Source organism: Panthera uncia, chromosome F1, assembly GCF_023721935.1.
Source record: "Panthera uncia isolate 11264 chromosome F1, Puncia_PCG_1.0, whole genome shotgun sequence".
Lineage (NCBI taxonomy): Eukaryota > Metazoa > Chordata > Mammalia > Carnivora > Felidae > Panthera > Panthera uncia.
In genome coordinates, this window is record NC_064813.1 from 27,047,622 (window position 1) to 27,064,225 (window position 16,604).

At 53.2% G+C, this 16,604-nt stretch overlaps 1 protein-coding gene across 1 annotated transcript in view; it reads right to left on the reverse strand.

Moving 5' to 3' along the window:
* Window positions 1-11,502: 11,502 nt before the first annotated feature.
* QSOX1 (quiescin sulfhydryl oxidase 1) overlaps window positions 11,503-16,604 on the reverse strand; it is a 35,672-nt gene continuing 30,570 nt past the window's right edge. The window contains exons 11-12 of the mRNA XM_049634145.1: window positions 15,292-15,471; window positions 11,503-13,382 (exon numbers count right to left, since the gene is read on the reverse strand). Of these exons, the coding sequence (XP_049490102.1) occupies window positions 12,643-13,382; window positions 15,292-15,471 (920 nt within the window). The 3' untranslated portion in view covers window positions 11,503-12,642. The remainder of the gene's footprint in view (window positions 13,383-15,291; window positions 15,472-16,604) is intronic.

Sequence of the window (16,604 nt, forward strand, 5' to 3'; positions counted from 1 at the left end):
GCAGGTTCATCGTATGGTTGGTTGTGGCCTAAAGAGAGAAGCCCAGGCGCCTTCTGCTGTACCCTCCAGCCTGTCAGTGGGGCTGCTTCTGCTCGGTGATGGGCTCCGGTGGGCCTCTACCCCAAACTCTGTCGTCTGCCCAATTGTCAGGGCAAGGGTTTAGTATCTGAGGGCACTTGGTGAGTACTGGGAACCAGCTGGTGTTGCAGACAGCCTGGAGGCTGCTTCTCTCCCAGGATCTGGCCTTCCAGGCCTCAGACACCCCAAATGGCGTTGACAAGGCCCCTGATCCCTAAGAATACCCTCTACCCATTCATCCCCTTTACTAACAAGGGCCTGGGGCAGGCCCTCCTTGGGATTCTAGCAGTCTTCATGACAAGAACATCCCTGATAACACATTCCTGTCCTAGACCGGACTTGGGTACCCCCACCTTGTTCCAGGGACACAGTTACAGGGACCCTCTCGGGTGACTCCGAGAAGGCACTCAAGGGCAGTGATTCTTGTTAGCTTCACTCTCCAAAGGCAATCTTATTACAAGAGGCCTCAGCACTGGAGGTCTTGGGCAAGTTATTTAACCACGGGAAAACAGAGCCCAGAGTGCTGGGCTCTTAAGAGGCGCTTCGTAGATGGTAATAAATGTTGTTACAAAGCCCTCCGCCCCTGTGTTTACACCTCTCTGCTGACAGTAAAGAAAGTGTCTTACTCACCATTATGTTTCAAGCTCCAAGTACAGGACCCAGCATATTACAGCATCTTTGTAAATACCTGTTACGTGAATGGATGCAGGAGGGGGGGGGGCAGTGTACAAGGAACCCACTGACCAAGAGAAGCCCGAGCACATGCTACCTGGGGCAGTGGGGAGGCTCTCAGCAGCTGCTCGGACACCGCTGCTGGTGGCCCTGTCAGGCCTGGTTAGGCTGTCGGACCTGTTATTGGTGCAGTCGCTGGCTGGATACTCATGGTTACGGCTGTCAGGGCCCCGATTATCTCTCACCACTAATGGGCCCTGGCTTTTTATGGACTTCCCGCTCTCCCTCAGTGCCCTGCAGACTTTATTACACGGGCCCGGGGTCCTTTTGACGAGCTAAAGAAGAAGAGGAAAGCCTGAGACGGTGACCTGGACACAGAGCACAGGAAAAGCCACACCAGCATCCTGCTTCAGCCGCTGTCGCTGGAGTGAGGCTGGGGGCTCCCACCCGTGAACGCTCAGCTGGAGTCCCCAGGCCCAGGATGCAAGCTGTTCCTCTCCTTTCCAGGTGCTGGCCCCCTCCTCAAGCCCGCCTCCAGCCTTGAGTCCCATGCAACTCTGGCATCACAAATCAGGTCCTCCCTCTGGAAATGTCTGAGAGGACTTCTAGCCCTAGCCCTGCCCTGCCCCTGCCCCTGCAGAATCGTGTCTGTGCACCCCTGCCCGGCAGACACTCGGCCTCTGTGTGAACACGGCCGGGGGCACCGGCCTCCTCCTTTCAGCGGCAGTCGAGGCCATTTCCAGGCAGTTCTGCACAGGACTATTACCATTCCCACAAACTCTGCCTTTGAATAAATTCGGCTGAAAGTGTGATTTTGCTGGTGCGCGTGTGTGTGTTACACATGCATTATAGTTAGCTCTTATTTCAAAATGACTTTACCACCTGGAGTTACTTGCTTTTCCACCATTTTCTTGAGCCTGCAATAATCAGAGTAAGAGGTGACCTCCACCATCAGATCTTGGCCATTTCAAAGTGGCCCACTGACGTTTCACTGAATGTTAGATGGTTGACTCTTTCCTGAAAACAAAAATGAATCGCTCTCAGAGATTTAGTTACAATTCATGTGATCACACCTTTGAAGAATATTCACATCACGCTACATTCTCATGCACGGAGTAGACCTTTGGTGTTTACACTAGTCACAGAGGTGACCCCTAATGAGCCATATCTCTAGTATTTGTAACCTTGTGGAGTCCCCGCCCCTTGAATCTGGGCTGTGTCTGTGACTTGCTTCAAGCACTAGAATACAGCGGAGGTGACACTGTGCCAGTTCTGTCACTGAGCTTTAAGAGGGTGTGGCATTTGGGGGGCGGGGGGGGGGCTGCTCCCCCATCCATGTACTGAGCTGGAGAGATCACATGCCAAAAAGCTCACCAAAAAGGGTCTACCCAATGTACAAATCTTATGGTGCTATTGAAAACCTAAATTAAACAAATACTTTTGGGGGCACCTGGGTGCCTCAGTCAATTAAGCATTTGACTCTTAGCTCAGGTCATGATCACGTTCGTGGGTTTGAGCCCCACGTTGGGCTCTGCACTGACAGCATGGAGCTTGCTTGGGATTCTCTCTCTCTCTCTCTCTCTCTCTCTCTCCTCTCTCTCTGCCCTCCTCAAATAATTAAGTAACCATTAAAAAAATAAAAACATAAAATACTTTTGAGTATCTCTTCTTTCCCCAGGTAGCTGAATGCACCCGGGGCAGAGACAGCTGAGTCATCCTGAGACAGAGAGGAGGAAAGGAGTGGTAGAAAAAGTCAGCAAGTGTTTTACTCGCCGGTGGGAGAGGGGGCCATGATTTCACCGGTCAGTCACTTACTGACAGCAAGGGTGACAAGCAGAGACATGGGGGTGGAGGGAGTACAGACTCCACATTCCCAGAGTTCCCAGTCTGACGGGGTGGGGAGGCCAAGCAGTCAGCACACATCTTCAGCCATGGGATGGGAGGAAAAGGGTGGTGCTTACCGTGGGCCACGAAGGGGAGGAAGGGCTTGGCTGCAGGGTGTGGCCCAAGGAGGGTCAGGGAAGGCTTCTCGGAGGAGGTGACATTTGAACACAGGCAGGCATTTGGTGGGGAAAGATTTCAGGTGGGGAAAGAGCACACAAGAAGGCCTGTGGATTGAGAGCTTGAGTCCTGGGGACTCACAAGATCTGTCCGGCCGGGGTGGGCCCACCCCGGAGAGGACCAGAGAGGCAGCTGGAGAGGCGGCAGGCACAGCGAGGCAACCACACTGAGGTCTTACACGTTGTTGGCTGGGGAGAACTTGGACCTCAGACTTGGGTTCTCACACCAGGGACATCTTGCTAAAAAATACCCAAGACTGTGCTTCTCTGCTGAAGCACCCCACCGGCCCCTAAAGCCTGCAGAATCCATTCCAGACTTCCAGGCTGTTCCTTAAGTCCCCTGCTCAGGCCACATCCCACCCTCTCATCCTTAGTGCTTCCCTCTCTCTTCTTCCCCCTTTCCCTGTGTGAATTTCCAGTGACCCCTGCTCCTCTCTCCTGAAGAGGAGATGAGTCCTGGGGCTCCACAGCACCCCAGCCCTTCTGTGGGGCATCTACCGGGCTGAATCGTCATGGAACCCTTTCCTGGTGGGTCTCCCCTTCTAGACTCCACACTCCTTAAGGGCAGGGCACCTTAATCAATATTTGCTATGAAGTTACTGTCCTTCAGAAGAAGCCCACTCAAAGCTTCCTTCTAGAAAGGGGACAGAGTGTCAGGAGCAGTACTTTTATGGGACACTGTTCCACAGTCTGAAGCGTCTGTGACTGTGGCCTGTGGTGGCAAGTCCCCCGACCCCCAAACCACACGCACACCCTGTTGATTCAGGCTTTCAGTCACAGAAACAGGACAGGAAGTGTTGCTCGGGACACAGAAAGGAATTCTGCCGTGGAGAAACAGAATTAGCCCCACTCTCTCCCCCAGGCCTGGAGGTGACGGGCTTCCTTTAGGCAGCTAATCCACCATGAAGGCTGCGTTTCACACTTGCCACTCTGGAATAGGCCTGCAGGGAATTGCTCCCGCAGAGTGAAAATTGGAACCCGTCAGGGTAATTTGTCCATTTTACCACACACATTTCAAGGGCCAGTGCTCATGGTCTGGCCTGTGGCTGGCCATGAATGAATCTGGTCTCAGGGAGCCCCTCATCCTCGGCCGGGAGAGGGCCTGGACAGCCGGCCAGCACGCCTGTCATTCACCTGCCATGCCATCGAGTTTTCCACCTCGGCGCCAGCCCCCTCCCTGATCCGAGTGCAGAGACAGTCCTGCCAGAGCCAGACCTCCCCTACGGGGTTGTCATGGGCAGGTCTACACTCGATGGTGACGAGGGCAGTTTTAGACGCCGCAGATACCTTTTCCCAGCCTATAAGCTGTCTGTTCACTTGTCTGTGGCAAACAGAAACTCTTCAGTGTGACCTAAGAAATCTGTCTCCACATCACCTCGTGGTTTGTGCTTTTTAGGTTCTTAAGAAGTGCTTCTCTATCCCTATGTTGCAATGATATGCTCCCCTATTTTCTGTTGGCTTATAATTTTTAATCGATCATGTTTAGGTTTTAAATCCATCTAAAAACATAAAATAAAATACGCAACTACTTTGGACTTAAATAAAAAATAAATCCATCTAGAGCTCATCTTCGGTACAAGGCAGAGGTCCAGTTTTCCTTCTCTCCATGCTGAGTGAGCCAGTTTCCTGTCAACTTTGACTGTCTGATGGGTTTATAATGCTACCTTAGTCATATCTCACATGGCCGTATATTCGTGGGTCTTCCTTTAAACGTTTTATTAGGATCTATTGGTTCCTATGGTGAAAATCACCCTTAAAAAATTTCTCACAACTAGCAAGTCCCCTACTTTACTCTTCCCCTCCCCCCAGAACGATTTAGTAATCCATGGACCTTTAATCACCTATATGCGTTTTAGAATAAAGTTGCTGAGTTCTACCAAAAAAAATCTACCTGGACTTTTGATTGGTGTTACACTAAATTGTAGGTTAATTTGGAAAGAACTTTTCTCTCTGCAGTGTTGATCTGTCCGTGCATAAGCACAGAATCTCTGTTTAGTGAGATTTTGATGTCTTTCATAAGGAAGTCCTGTTTATTTTCTCCATAGCATTATCACTATGTGAGATCCTTATTCATTTATTTCTTCACCTGATTATAGTCTGTCTCTTCCTACCATCTCGCCACAAGATGTAACCTGAGACCCTTCTTTTACTCATCCCTGTGTCCCAAGTGCCTAGATGTCCCTGACCCTATTTTGCTGCTGAAACAAAACACAGTTTGGGAAAAGTTGAACTTCTGCTGTGGCCCAGGTAGCCAGTCCCCAACCAGCTGTGATTCCAGGGGAGACAAGTGAGGCCCCTTCGGTGGGGGGGAGGGAGGGCTCACGGGGAGGGGATGCCTGCTAGACTAAGGGGTTTGGCCTCTATCCTTGTAGATAAGAGGGGGGTTCTGAGACACTGTGAGTGGGGGGCCGGGCAACAGGAAAGAGGAGAGAATCCATGCACAGGACGGCCAAGAGGAGACATCCAGGCCTGGGAGAGTGAAGGGAACCCCTTGGGCTGCCAAGAGAGGGAGCAGGCTTGGAGAAGAAGCCTCCGTCAGCATCGGTTTCGGATTTGGGGAGTTGGAGGAGCCAGAGACGCCTGGGGAAACAAGTCCAAGTCCGCGGAGCCTGAAGGCGTAGCTGGAGCTCGGAAGGGAGACTGGGAAGGGGCCAGAGATCGGTGCACCCCAGAGACAGGACGCTGCGTGTGTTGGCAGTCTGTGTATGTGTCGCGGCAAGGTCTTCAACGTGCAGTATTAACGTGACACAACCGGGTGCCAAGTGGTACGTGTAGCGTGTGCCTGTCTCGTATTTGCAGAGAACGGGTCTGAAAGGACACGCATGAAACCAGCAGTACCGCGAGCTTCCGGGGAGGGGACCTGAGAGCCTGGCAGGCACTCTGTGTCCTTCTGAACTTTTAAAATACTTATTCCTGTATTACCTATTGAAAACATCGAGCAAAACTGAATCTTTTTTTTAAAAAAAGAACCAAGTATGTGAAAGAACTTTGGGATGAGTAAAGGACTTGAGAGACATAGCGATTCTGCCTTTGAGGAATGAGGCCAGGCCTCTGTGGAGAAGCGCCCTGGTCCCCTCAGCCAGGCAAGGGGCCAGGGCACGGCTCACACTACTCCCAGTGGTATTGGCTGCCTGAGGCTCCAAAACCACCCGAATCCCAATCCCCGGCCCAGCGCAATTAGGAGAGAAGGCAAATGGTGTTGATGAGAATGTGCGATGAACTCCTACGGTGTGCTGGGCACTGTTTGCCACACCTTACCCCTGATGACCTTCTTCGCGGATGAAGAAACTCAGGCTCGGAGCAGCATGTTCCCGAGGTTATGTGGCTAAGAGGGAGCAGCATCGGGATTTGAGCCCATGTCTCCCTCACCCTAAAACATCCTTTTCCACAATGGTAGCTGATCCCTAATTTGTTATTCACTCATTTTACCATTATTAAGCCTCTTTAGTGTTCAAAGCACTCCCTGTGCGCAGCACTGAAGGTGTATAAAAAGGCATAACATGCTATGAGAGTTGCAGATCCTGGAATATATCCCTGTTTATTCAAAAGATATCGATTGACCACGTAGGAGGTGCCAGGCCCCATGCTAAGTCCTGGGGCTGCAAAGGGAGAAGGGAAGATTGTCTTTGTCTTCTCAGAGCACATGTCAACGGCCAGGTGACCACACTGCCTTGTGGTAAGTGCCCTCCGGGGAGCGTACGCCCAGCTCAGGCTTGAGGGTGTTGGAGGACCTTCTTGAGAGAGTGATCTCTCGGCTGAGTCTAAAAGCAGGTCAAAACTGGGGCGCCTGGGTGGCTCAGTTGGTTAAGCGTCTGACTTCAGCTCAGGTCATGATCTCACATAGTTCGTCAGTTCAAGCCCCGGGTCGGGTTCTGTGCTGACAGCTCAGAGCCTGGAGCCTGCTTTGGATTCTGTGTCTCCCTCTCTCTCTGCCCCTCCCCCACTCATGCTCGCTTTCTCTCTCTCTCTCTCAAAAAATAAACATTGAAAAAAATAAAAACTTTTAAATCAGGTCAAAACTCAAATGCCTATATGGCAGGCAGCCAGGTAAGGAGGGATGTGAGCTAGGTCTGTTCTCAGACACAGATGTGCTCAGCCCCAATATAGGCATGTGCTTCACTTCCACACCCATATGGTTCTCTTTCATTTTTTCCTAAAACACGACTTGTGTAATTAAAAACAAGAGTACAGGGGAATATTTCCCTCTTCTAAATCAACAGTGCCAGTGTGATGATAAATCGTAACTGCCCCCTGGCCTCTGCACTCGGAGTGCAAAAGGGGGAGGTGAAAACTGTGCGTCTGAGAGGAGGGCCCAGTGGACTGTTTCCTGTGGGAAGCAGGCCCCAGGGAAGGTTTTCCGATGGTGAACATGGAGGCTGTTCCAAGTTTGGGTCAGTATTTCTGACTATTAACATCTGTTTCTTTAAAGTTTATTTATTTTGAAAAAGAAAGCATGAGTGGGTGAGGGGAAGAGGCAGAGAGAGAGAGAGAGAGAGAGAGAGAGAGAGAGAGAGACTCCCAAGCAGGCTCCACACTGTCAGTGCAGAGCCTGACGCGGGGCTCAAACTCATGAACCGTGAGATCATGACCTGAGTCCAAGCCAGATGCTTAACTGACTGAGCCACCAGGCGCCCCTGATTCTTAACATCTTTAAAGTTGATACATATTGCTATATTCTTTTTCAGAAATACTATACCAACTTATATGATCACTTTTCCAGCATCAAGTTGTATTGTTACTTGATGTATAAAAAATATTACTCTTTCACTCTGTTGATTATTGAAGAATATTGTTTCATATATTTATTGATCTTTGTATTTCTTCTTTTATGAATTGACAGTTCATATTCTTGGCCCATTAAAAGTGGTTTTTAATTGTACAAGTAGTAAATATTTAATAAAAATGAGAAAATACAGATACCTAAAAAGAAAAACACCCATAATCCTCCCCCTGACTGTTAACCACTGTTGACCTATTTCATGTACATGTTCCAGGTTTTCACCCATGCCTTCAGTATCCCTATGTATATATGTATTCTCTTTTTCAAAAATAAGATCATACTATGTAGAACTGCTTTTGTAACTTCATATTTTCATTTAACAATATGGTGTGGAAATATTTTCAGCTTAAAAATACGCACTCAAATTGTTTCTAGTGGTTATGTTGTATTCCATTGTAATGATGTACCATAACTTAATCACCTCCGACTATGGACTTTAGATCAAATTTATTTTGATGTTATAAATATTCATCATGTAGCAAATCTTAGTGAATATCTTCAATTACTTCCTTAGGACAAATTCCAGGAATAGAATTATTGGATCAAAGGTTACATATTCTCTTAAGGCTCTTAAAACATATTACCAGTTACATTGTATTACAAATTGCACATTTCCCAAAGGTGGTGTCAGTTTTTACCTCCACAAGCGGTATAGGAGGGTGCTCTGTGGCAGACTGTATTTTTTTAAGCTGGCTTCGAGAACCTCTCCCATCTCACATAGTTTTCCAGAACTTGTCACTGCCCTATCAGAAGGTGGAGTCTAGGACTCCTCCCCTTGAACCTGGGCAGGACTTTGTATCTGCAACCCGGATGAGATTTTATATCTGTCTCAACCAACAAAGTATAGCAAAAATAATGCTATGTGACTTCTGAGGGCTCTTATGTGAAAATGCCATGCACTTCTGCCTTGTCCTCTTTGGATACTTGCTCTCAGAGCACAGCCACCAGGCTGTGAGGAAGTCCAGGCAGCCCGTGGAGAGGCCTATGAAGAGAACTGAAGCTCCCTGCCCACAGCACGAGCTTGTCAGACGAATTGCATCCAGACATACTGCACAGAGCAGAGATGAGCCGTTTTCCCCTGAACTCTGCTCAAATTGAAGATTTGTGAGCAAAATAAATGACTGTTGTTGTTTCAAACCTCTAAGATTTGGGGTGGCTTGTTATGCAGCAATAGATAACTGATACATGTCCTTTTCCCTCCCTCTAGCTAACACTGGGCATTATCCTTTTTTTCTTTCATTTTGCCAATAGGATAAAAAAGAGTGACATCTCTCATTTGGTCTTCATACTTTGGCCCATTATTTTCAACAGGGCATTAATGCTTTTCCTATTTACAGCAGAACTTTAAAATCCTTTAATCCTGTTTATTTTCCTTGTTGTTCTTTCTTTTCAAAAGAACTGCATTGGTTGCAAAAATTCAAAAAGGTATTTAAGTATTTCTTAAATTTCTAAATTTCTTGGGGGGGGGGGACCCAGGCAGTGCTGGGGCAGAGGACGCTGGTGGGGTGCAGGCTGAGGGCTAGCATGAGTGAGCCTTCCCTTCTCATAGTTGTCCTGGACTTCCAAGAGGACACAAATCATACAGGCTGTTATTTCTTTCTGCCACAAGTCCTTCCTGAGTGGCCTTGCAGGACCAACCCTCCCTGAGCTGACAAGAAAACAGCTGAGATCACTGCAAGAAAGGTAAAGGCACCTTAGGGACCACGAGGCTCTGTCTGAAGCCTTCATCCTAGAGGTGAGGAAGCGGAGACCCAAGAAGTGAATGGCTCATCCAATGTCACATGCAGCTGGTTAGCGGCCAAGCCAGGAGAATGAAACAGATCTCCTCCTCCTCCTCCTCCAACTGCTGGTGACTTTCCTCCAGGGCCAAGGCTGTGTGGGTACCCTGGACCCCAGGCCTCACCCCCACATCCAGGGAATGATGTGCTGCTCCTGGGCACCCACCTACCCACCCAGTGCCAAGGCTGTGGGGGGAAGGAGCCAGGCTGGAGGTGGGGCCACCCCTTCGGACCTCACCAGCCTGGGGGTGGCTTCTGAATGCAGCAGCCCCTCAGGCTTGTGGTCCCCCTACCCCTGCCCACTTCCTGTCTTCTCTTCCTTCAGGTCTCAGAGAAGCCTCCCCTAACGTCCCCTGCTGGCCCCTCCTTAAGAGCATGAGCACATTTTCCTCTCTCGTCTCTTCCCCTCGAGTGGAAAGCTCCACCGTAGCGGGAACCACAGCTTTCTTCTGTGTATCCTCAGCTTTAGCCCAGGGCAGCATTGAACAAATCCTTAAATAATTTTTTTGAACAGAAAAAAATGTCTATGTTTTTTTACTGAGAATTTCTTGTATTCACTCTTTTTCTTTGTTGGACTTGGCATGTGCTTTCCCCTTGGCCTGCGATGCCTTTTCCTGCACGTTTTCCTTGCTACACCCACTCAGTTTTCAAAAGCCAGCTCGGCGGCATCTGTCTGTAAGAAATCGTTCCTAAATGCTCAGTAGGTAGCATCCCAGGCAGAGGGGAGTTTCTCTGTCCGGCTCCAGAACAAGGAGCCTTCGCTTTGGCAGGGCTACCCCGAGGACCCTCTCCTGCGTGGGAGCTCTCCCAAGAAGTGGAGAACAACCCAGAATGGCAAGCAGAGTTCAAGTCACAGAAGCAGGGGCTCCCAGCCTGGCAGACCCGCCGGGGGAGGGGACGAGCTGGTGGGCAAGCTGGTTTATCGATGAAGCTGAAAGCGCCCTGGGGAAATCAGGGTGAAAGGCAGCAGCCCTGTTAAGGAGGAGGCCCACCCTTGTTTATCAATCAGAGCCACGGAGACAGCGCAAGAAAGGGTTGGCTGTGCGGAGGAGGCCCACACCCACTATAGAGGCCCTGGTGGGCCCTAAGAAGGTCCTGTGAAGCAGGCTTGCCGAGGGAAATCCTCTGCACTTGACACTGTGCCGGGTACCAGGCAGTAGAGGAGCAAGGCAGGTGGTCTTGGCCCCGTGGGCACTGGCCCTGGGACCTCTTTCACCTTCCTGCAGGCCGGGGTCGCACTGCCCGGTGTGCTGGCCCGTCAGCCTCCCCGCCAGGACCCAGTGGGGCTCGGGGAGAGGACCGGAGCCAGCTTAGGAGAACGGAGGGGGCACACGGATGAGTAGAGCCAGGACACAGAGAGGGAGGCTGCGGGGAGGCTCCAGGCTGGAAGCTACCCAGCTAACACAGGGCTGACACGTGCAGGGAAGGGGGTGTCGACCCCTGCCTGTGCCCCCATCCCAGCTGCCCCAGCAGAGGGAGCACGCTCGGCACCCTGCCTGCTTCACCCAGTGCCAAGGCCATCTGAGCAGAGTGAAGATGTCAAAGAGAAAAACCCCAAATCGGATTGAGGCTCCTGTTCCCCCTTAATGAGGTTCATTATCAGCTGTTCTGATCCTTGTAAAACCTGGCAGGCCGGATTAGGGACAGGCTCTCTAATCTGGCTGACTCCTCCCTGCCGAGCAGCCAAGGCAGGCCGCTGCCACAAACAAGCCCTCTCTTTCCTTGGGAGAGAGCTGGGGATGCAGGAGGCCAGGCCGTGGGGATGCAACCAGGGATGCAGGAGGCCAGGCCAGGCAGGTGCGAGGAAGGTGCCTGGAGCAGAACTGGAACACGAGTCAGGTGCTCCAGGGAGGCTGGGGGAACAGGAGGCAGGATTAGAACTCCACCAAGGCCTGTCTCCAGTGCATGTGGAGACGGAAGGGGCTTGGGAATGGAGAGCTCCGTGGGCAGTACAGGAGGGTCCATCCCGGAGACAGGGGCTGTGCTGGGGCACCTCCTCCCCTGCAGGGTGGTAGCTATGTGAGCCAGGGGCCAGTCACTTCTGGCTGGATCCCCACTGAGGCTGGATTCTGCATATTCTGTCCAGACCTGGACACTAGGTCTCCAAACAGCAAGTTAAAGAACACACCAACGCTTTGCCTTAACAAAAATAATTTATTCCACAACCCTCCCAAGCAGTGGGGTAGAGTGGGAATCGAGCATGTGTACAGAGTCACCCTCCCCTCTGACCCTTTTAACCTCTGCACGATGGAAGGTGGGCCCTTGAGAGAGAGGACACTTCCTCACTGCAACACCCTCCACATTCAAACATTAGCATCTATTTCGGAGGCCAAAATCAAAAGACAAAAGACCCAGCTCTAGGAGGGTAGAGTGAAGCCACAGGGAAAAGATGGTTGCTTCGAATGTGCTTTGTCTCCTCCCCAGTGCACTCTACCCCTCCAGCTAAGCCCAGAGCCAAGGCACTAAAGATACCAGCACCCTCCTTAAATCCCACACCAGCCCTTATCAGGTCCCGCCAAGCCAGCTGCTCACCACCCAGCCCCGTGGCCATCACCCATCTGAGTCCACACCAGCTCTGGCCTGCACCCCTCCTGAAGCAGAGGTGTGGGGGAAGGAGCCAGAAGCTCTCCTCCCTCCAACACTCACCCAAGCCTCACCTGGGAGACCAGCAGGACGTTCAGAAGCTTCCAGACCCACCCCCCTCAAAGCAAACCCCGCCCCATAGATACTGAGGGGCTGGAGGATGGACAGACCACAGAGGGCCAGAGGCAGTCCTGCCTTCTCTGGCACAAAGGCCTCTTTGCATCCAGAAGGGAGAGGGATGGACGGGGCCTGGGGTGCAGTGAAGAGTTCCGCTCTAGTGCGCCAGCCCTGGGAACGCTCCTCTGGATGGGGGACCTGGGGAACTGTGGCCTCACTTGCCCCAGTTTAGGCCCAAGGCCAGGTGGGAGACACGGAAGTTTCAGTGAGAATGAGCAGGACTTCAAACAAGGTGAAAAAAAGGAATGTGGGTCCTGAGAGGCCAGGGACAGAGCCTCCCATCCCCCCTGCCCACAGCTGTCCTCCCCCGTGCTGTCAGATGGACATGAGCCCTAGATGCGCTTTCATGGCTATGGAATTCTCCTTCCCAGAGGGCCCCAGGAGGTTCATTGGAGCAACTGGCTTCCCTGGATTTCCCTGGACAAGGAGCAAGGGAAAAGGGGAGAGGAGCAGGGGGCTGGAAGAGCGCCATGAACGGCAGCTCCCCTTCCCGCCCCCTCCCAAGGTGAACGGTTCAGGCTGTGGGGTGGCCAGCGTGGCCCTTCAGTGCCCTCATCCTGGCCCGGAAGTAGGTGTACACGGCCAGGAGGCCCATGAAAGACAGGGAGTAGAGCCCCACACAGAGGCTGATGTCCAGGTGGGAAAAGCCCCCTCCCAGCACCTGTAGCCACTGGTCCCGGCCCCGCACGGGCCCAGCCTCCAGCTCCCCATCAGAAATGCTGGCCAGCTGCTTTGAGCTGCGACCCACTCGCCCCAGCTCTGCAGGGCCTCCGGGGTTCTTCTCAGCGAGGAACTCGGCCAGCAACACGGCTCCTGTGTCTCGTTTGGTCAAGTGTTCCCGCCCTTTTGGCCGCTCCAACGTATCCCTGTGAAGCTCTGCTATGTGCTCAGGAGGTCCCTGGTCTGGCTCAGCCGTCATACTGAGGCCAATGAGCACATCCCGGGGGTGACTCATCCTCAGTGTCTCTGCCGGAACTTTGGGAACCGTGGGTCCTGGGCCTACCATGACCCTAGCCTTCTCAGGGCCCAGAGTAAAATTTCTGGCTGCCATCCTCTGGGCAACCATCCGGGGGCCCGGCCCGGCTGAAGGAAGATCCAGGATGACATTGCTCGGCGAGAAGTGGGTCTTGAGGAATCTGAGGGTGTTGTCCAGGTCCCACACAGGCGAACCCCGGAGCTCATTGTGGCAGGCAGAACAGAGTTCGCGGGGCGGCCACTGCACCTTGGGAAAGTGGGGGTCCTCGCTGGGGGCACCTGGCGAGGAAAACACACACACAGGCTGGCTGTGACCCCTGGGCCTGCCTAGAAGCCCAGACCTCATTCTTCATTCAGAATGCCAGATTCCTCATCTGCCCTTGGGAATGATGGGTATGAGAAGCCAGGTGAAAAATCCTAGCATGGGGCGGGCGGGCCCATGGAGCCCAGCACGGTGCTGCCCTGGGAGAGGAGGACTCCAATCCCCTCCTCAGCCACCACAGCCTCCTAGAGGCCGCTCCCTGCAGCCCCTTCATCAACTTCACTGCTGGGTTGTACCCCTCAACGAGGCATGGAAAAGGGTCAGAGGACTATTATCTGTCTTGCAGTCTTTGGTTGGTCTGCTAGTAATTTTCTTTGCATTTTTCTGAAATTTCCCAAGTTTTATACAGTGAAGAAACATTACTTCTGTAGTTCAAGGGAAAATGTTTTTTTAAAACAAGAGCTCTGGCATGTGGTAATGCACAGGTGTTCCTCACGCCGTGGCAGCCCTCCAGAGTAGGCAGGAGTTGGTGGAATTTCCTTCCCTGGTAGGCTCCAAGGGGTGGGTATGGGGGCGCCTAGGGGCCTGGATGGGGAAAAGGGCACTCACGAGGGTCAGGGAGTTACCCTGATGGCTGGCTTGGTGGGGCACAGCCCCAGGCTGAGCCCCACAGGGCCAGGGTGGCCCAGGGAGTGCCCATCAGCCCAGATCTCTTGGAGGAGGCACCTTTCCTAAAGAGGTTAATAAGGGAACAAAAGGTGCTGGCCAGAAGGAAGCAGTGGCAAGTGATGTAACCGCTGGAACAGTTATTGTGGGGAGGGGACATCGAGCAGATTCCAAAGGTCCAGTGAGAAGTAGTGGTGACCAGCCTTGTAAAGCGAGCACTCGATTTGTACCTGCTTGTTACCAAGCAGTTTAATCCGAAAGGACCCCACTCCCCCCCCCCCAAGGGCGGGGTACTGCCTTCCTCCAGGCCTGGCTGCGCCAGGAGAAGCCCCAGATCCACCCTCCACTGGCAGCTGGGCCCCAAGGGGAGCAGGGAGCCTGCCTAGGTCATGGGGCTGGAGGGTCACATGGAGCATGTGGGGGCGGGACGGCAGCAGAGAGGGAAGCAAGGAGAGGAGAGACGGGCTCCTGTCTTCTTTTCAAAGTCGGCCAGGAGGCCCCAGGGGACCAGCAGCCTGCACCACCACCTGCTCCATTCCCTTCCTTTTCCTTTAACCTCAGTAGCCCCAGGCCTCATGCCTAAACCTCCCACCCCCAGGAGGTCTGTCAGCCACTCCCCTCTCCCCACAGATAAGCCCAGGCTCCCGACCACAGATGGCCCCTCCCCACAGCGACAGTTTCTGGTCACCCCTTAGTTTAATGCTTTTGCCTGTTGGACCCATCCGACTCCTTTGCACCAGGAACAGAAAACACTGTAAATGGGGAAACTCAGAAGACAAGGCCTCCCGCTATGAGAATCAGTCCCTGTTTGTTTCTAGGGAGGACTTGGTCTTTGTCTTCAGGCACATTTCATTGCTAGACCCCTCCCCTTGGGTGGAAAAGCCCAGCTCTCCTCTCCGTTGGTGTGAGTAAGAAAGGGGCCAAGAGCCAGATAGCAGAACAAGGAACGCAGGAGAGGGACCCCAAGAGTTCTGAGGAAGGTGCCCTGGTGCAGGAGAAAGAGTGAGCAGTGCACTGGAAGACCACAGTCCTAGAGTGTCAAAGCCTCAGCTTCCTCATCTGGAAAATGGGTCTAAAGACACTGACTCCATCAGCAGCAGGCGGAGCATGTGGAAAGGCTCTGTGCCCTGTGAAGCACTGTGAAACACAGGGTGTTACTTTGGGGATGAGTGTCCTGTCCCCACCTCTGGTCCAAGTCCCCTAAAACTCCCCCACCTCCCTCTGTAGGTGACTCCAGGCTTGGAGAGGGCCCTTCCTTACCGGCGAGGCGGGCGTTGACCTTGTTGTGGCTAGACCAGAGCCAGAGCACGGCGCTGTTCAGACTCTCCACCCGGTGCATGGAGGCCGCCGCCATCTGCTCAAAGTGGCTGGCGCAATCTCGGCAGCCGAAGAAGAAGCGCACGTAGCCCCGGATGGCCTGGAGGACCTCCTGGGCTTTGGCTGCGGGGAGAGGAGACGCTGTTGCGGTCGCGGGGGGTGGGAGGGCCTTTCTGGCTGCCTGTGCCCGCCAGCCCCACCACCGTCCCCTCCACGGGCCCTGAGTCTCCTTGCACACCTGTCCACCTTCCAGAGGTCACTTCAGAGTTGACCCCATCTCCTCCCAAACTCCTAAATCCCAGTTTCCTTTCTCTGCTAATCATCCAGGTCCCTGTCACTGACACTTGGGATAAAGCCCAAACTCGTCAGCAGAACACTTAGGCTCTTTGAGACGTGTCTGGAGAAGCAGGCAGGGGCCAGCCTGCCTACACCCCATCCCCTGCACCCCTCCTTGTGCCCAACCCACTTTGGGCTTCCTGCTCCTTCAGCCACTGCATCGGGGGTCCCTGCGATCTGGCTCTGCACATCCCCTGCTTTGTCTCCATCTCCCCTCACCCCCTACTCCCTCCCACTGGGCCCTCTGGACTGGTGTCAGTGCCCACCTCTGCAAACTCCCTTCACCTTCCTGCTGATGCTGGGCTCCCCGAAACACGCCCTCTTAAACCCTTTGTCTTCCCCACACCTCATACATCAGGGGTCAGGGCCGGTGGTGGCAGAAGGACCCTCCTTGCTGCTGGTTGCTTCCAAACTCTCTCTGTCCTGCGGCAAACTCCCAGCCCCTCAAAACAGGACCCACGGCCCCCCCACCTCGACCACCCCCCAAGCCATCATTCTTAGCAACTTGAGCACCCTGAAAGCCATGCCTTGCCTTTGTCCTTGGCCCCCTGGGTGCTGCCCTCTCCTGCCCCAGCCTGGCTGCTGCCTGCCCCGCAACTGTGCGCACCGCCTCCTCCCTCCCTGTGCTCGGGGGCCTTACTCCTTCTGTCCTCGGCCTCACTCCTGTAAACATATTCCTTTGTTACTGCAGCACCCACTTCTCCCTTAACGCGGGATCATTCTGACTGGGAAAGACGACTGCAATAAAGACGTCCCTTCTCTGACCCCTGTTACTTCCCCATCATCTCATTTCTTGCCTCTTGTTCTCCCCTCAGCCCATTCCAGCCAGGCCTTTCTCTCCACGACACAACTGCAACAGCTCTTGCCAGAGAGCCCCGCACCCCCCCCCCCCCCCCCCCCCCCCCCCCCCCCCCCCCCAC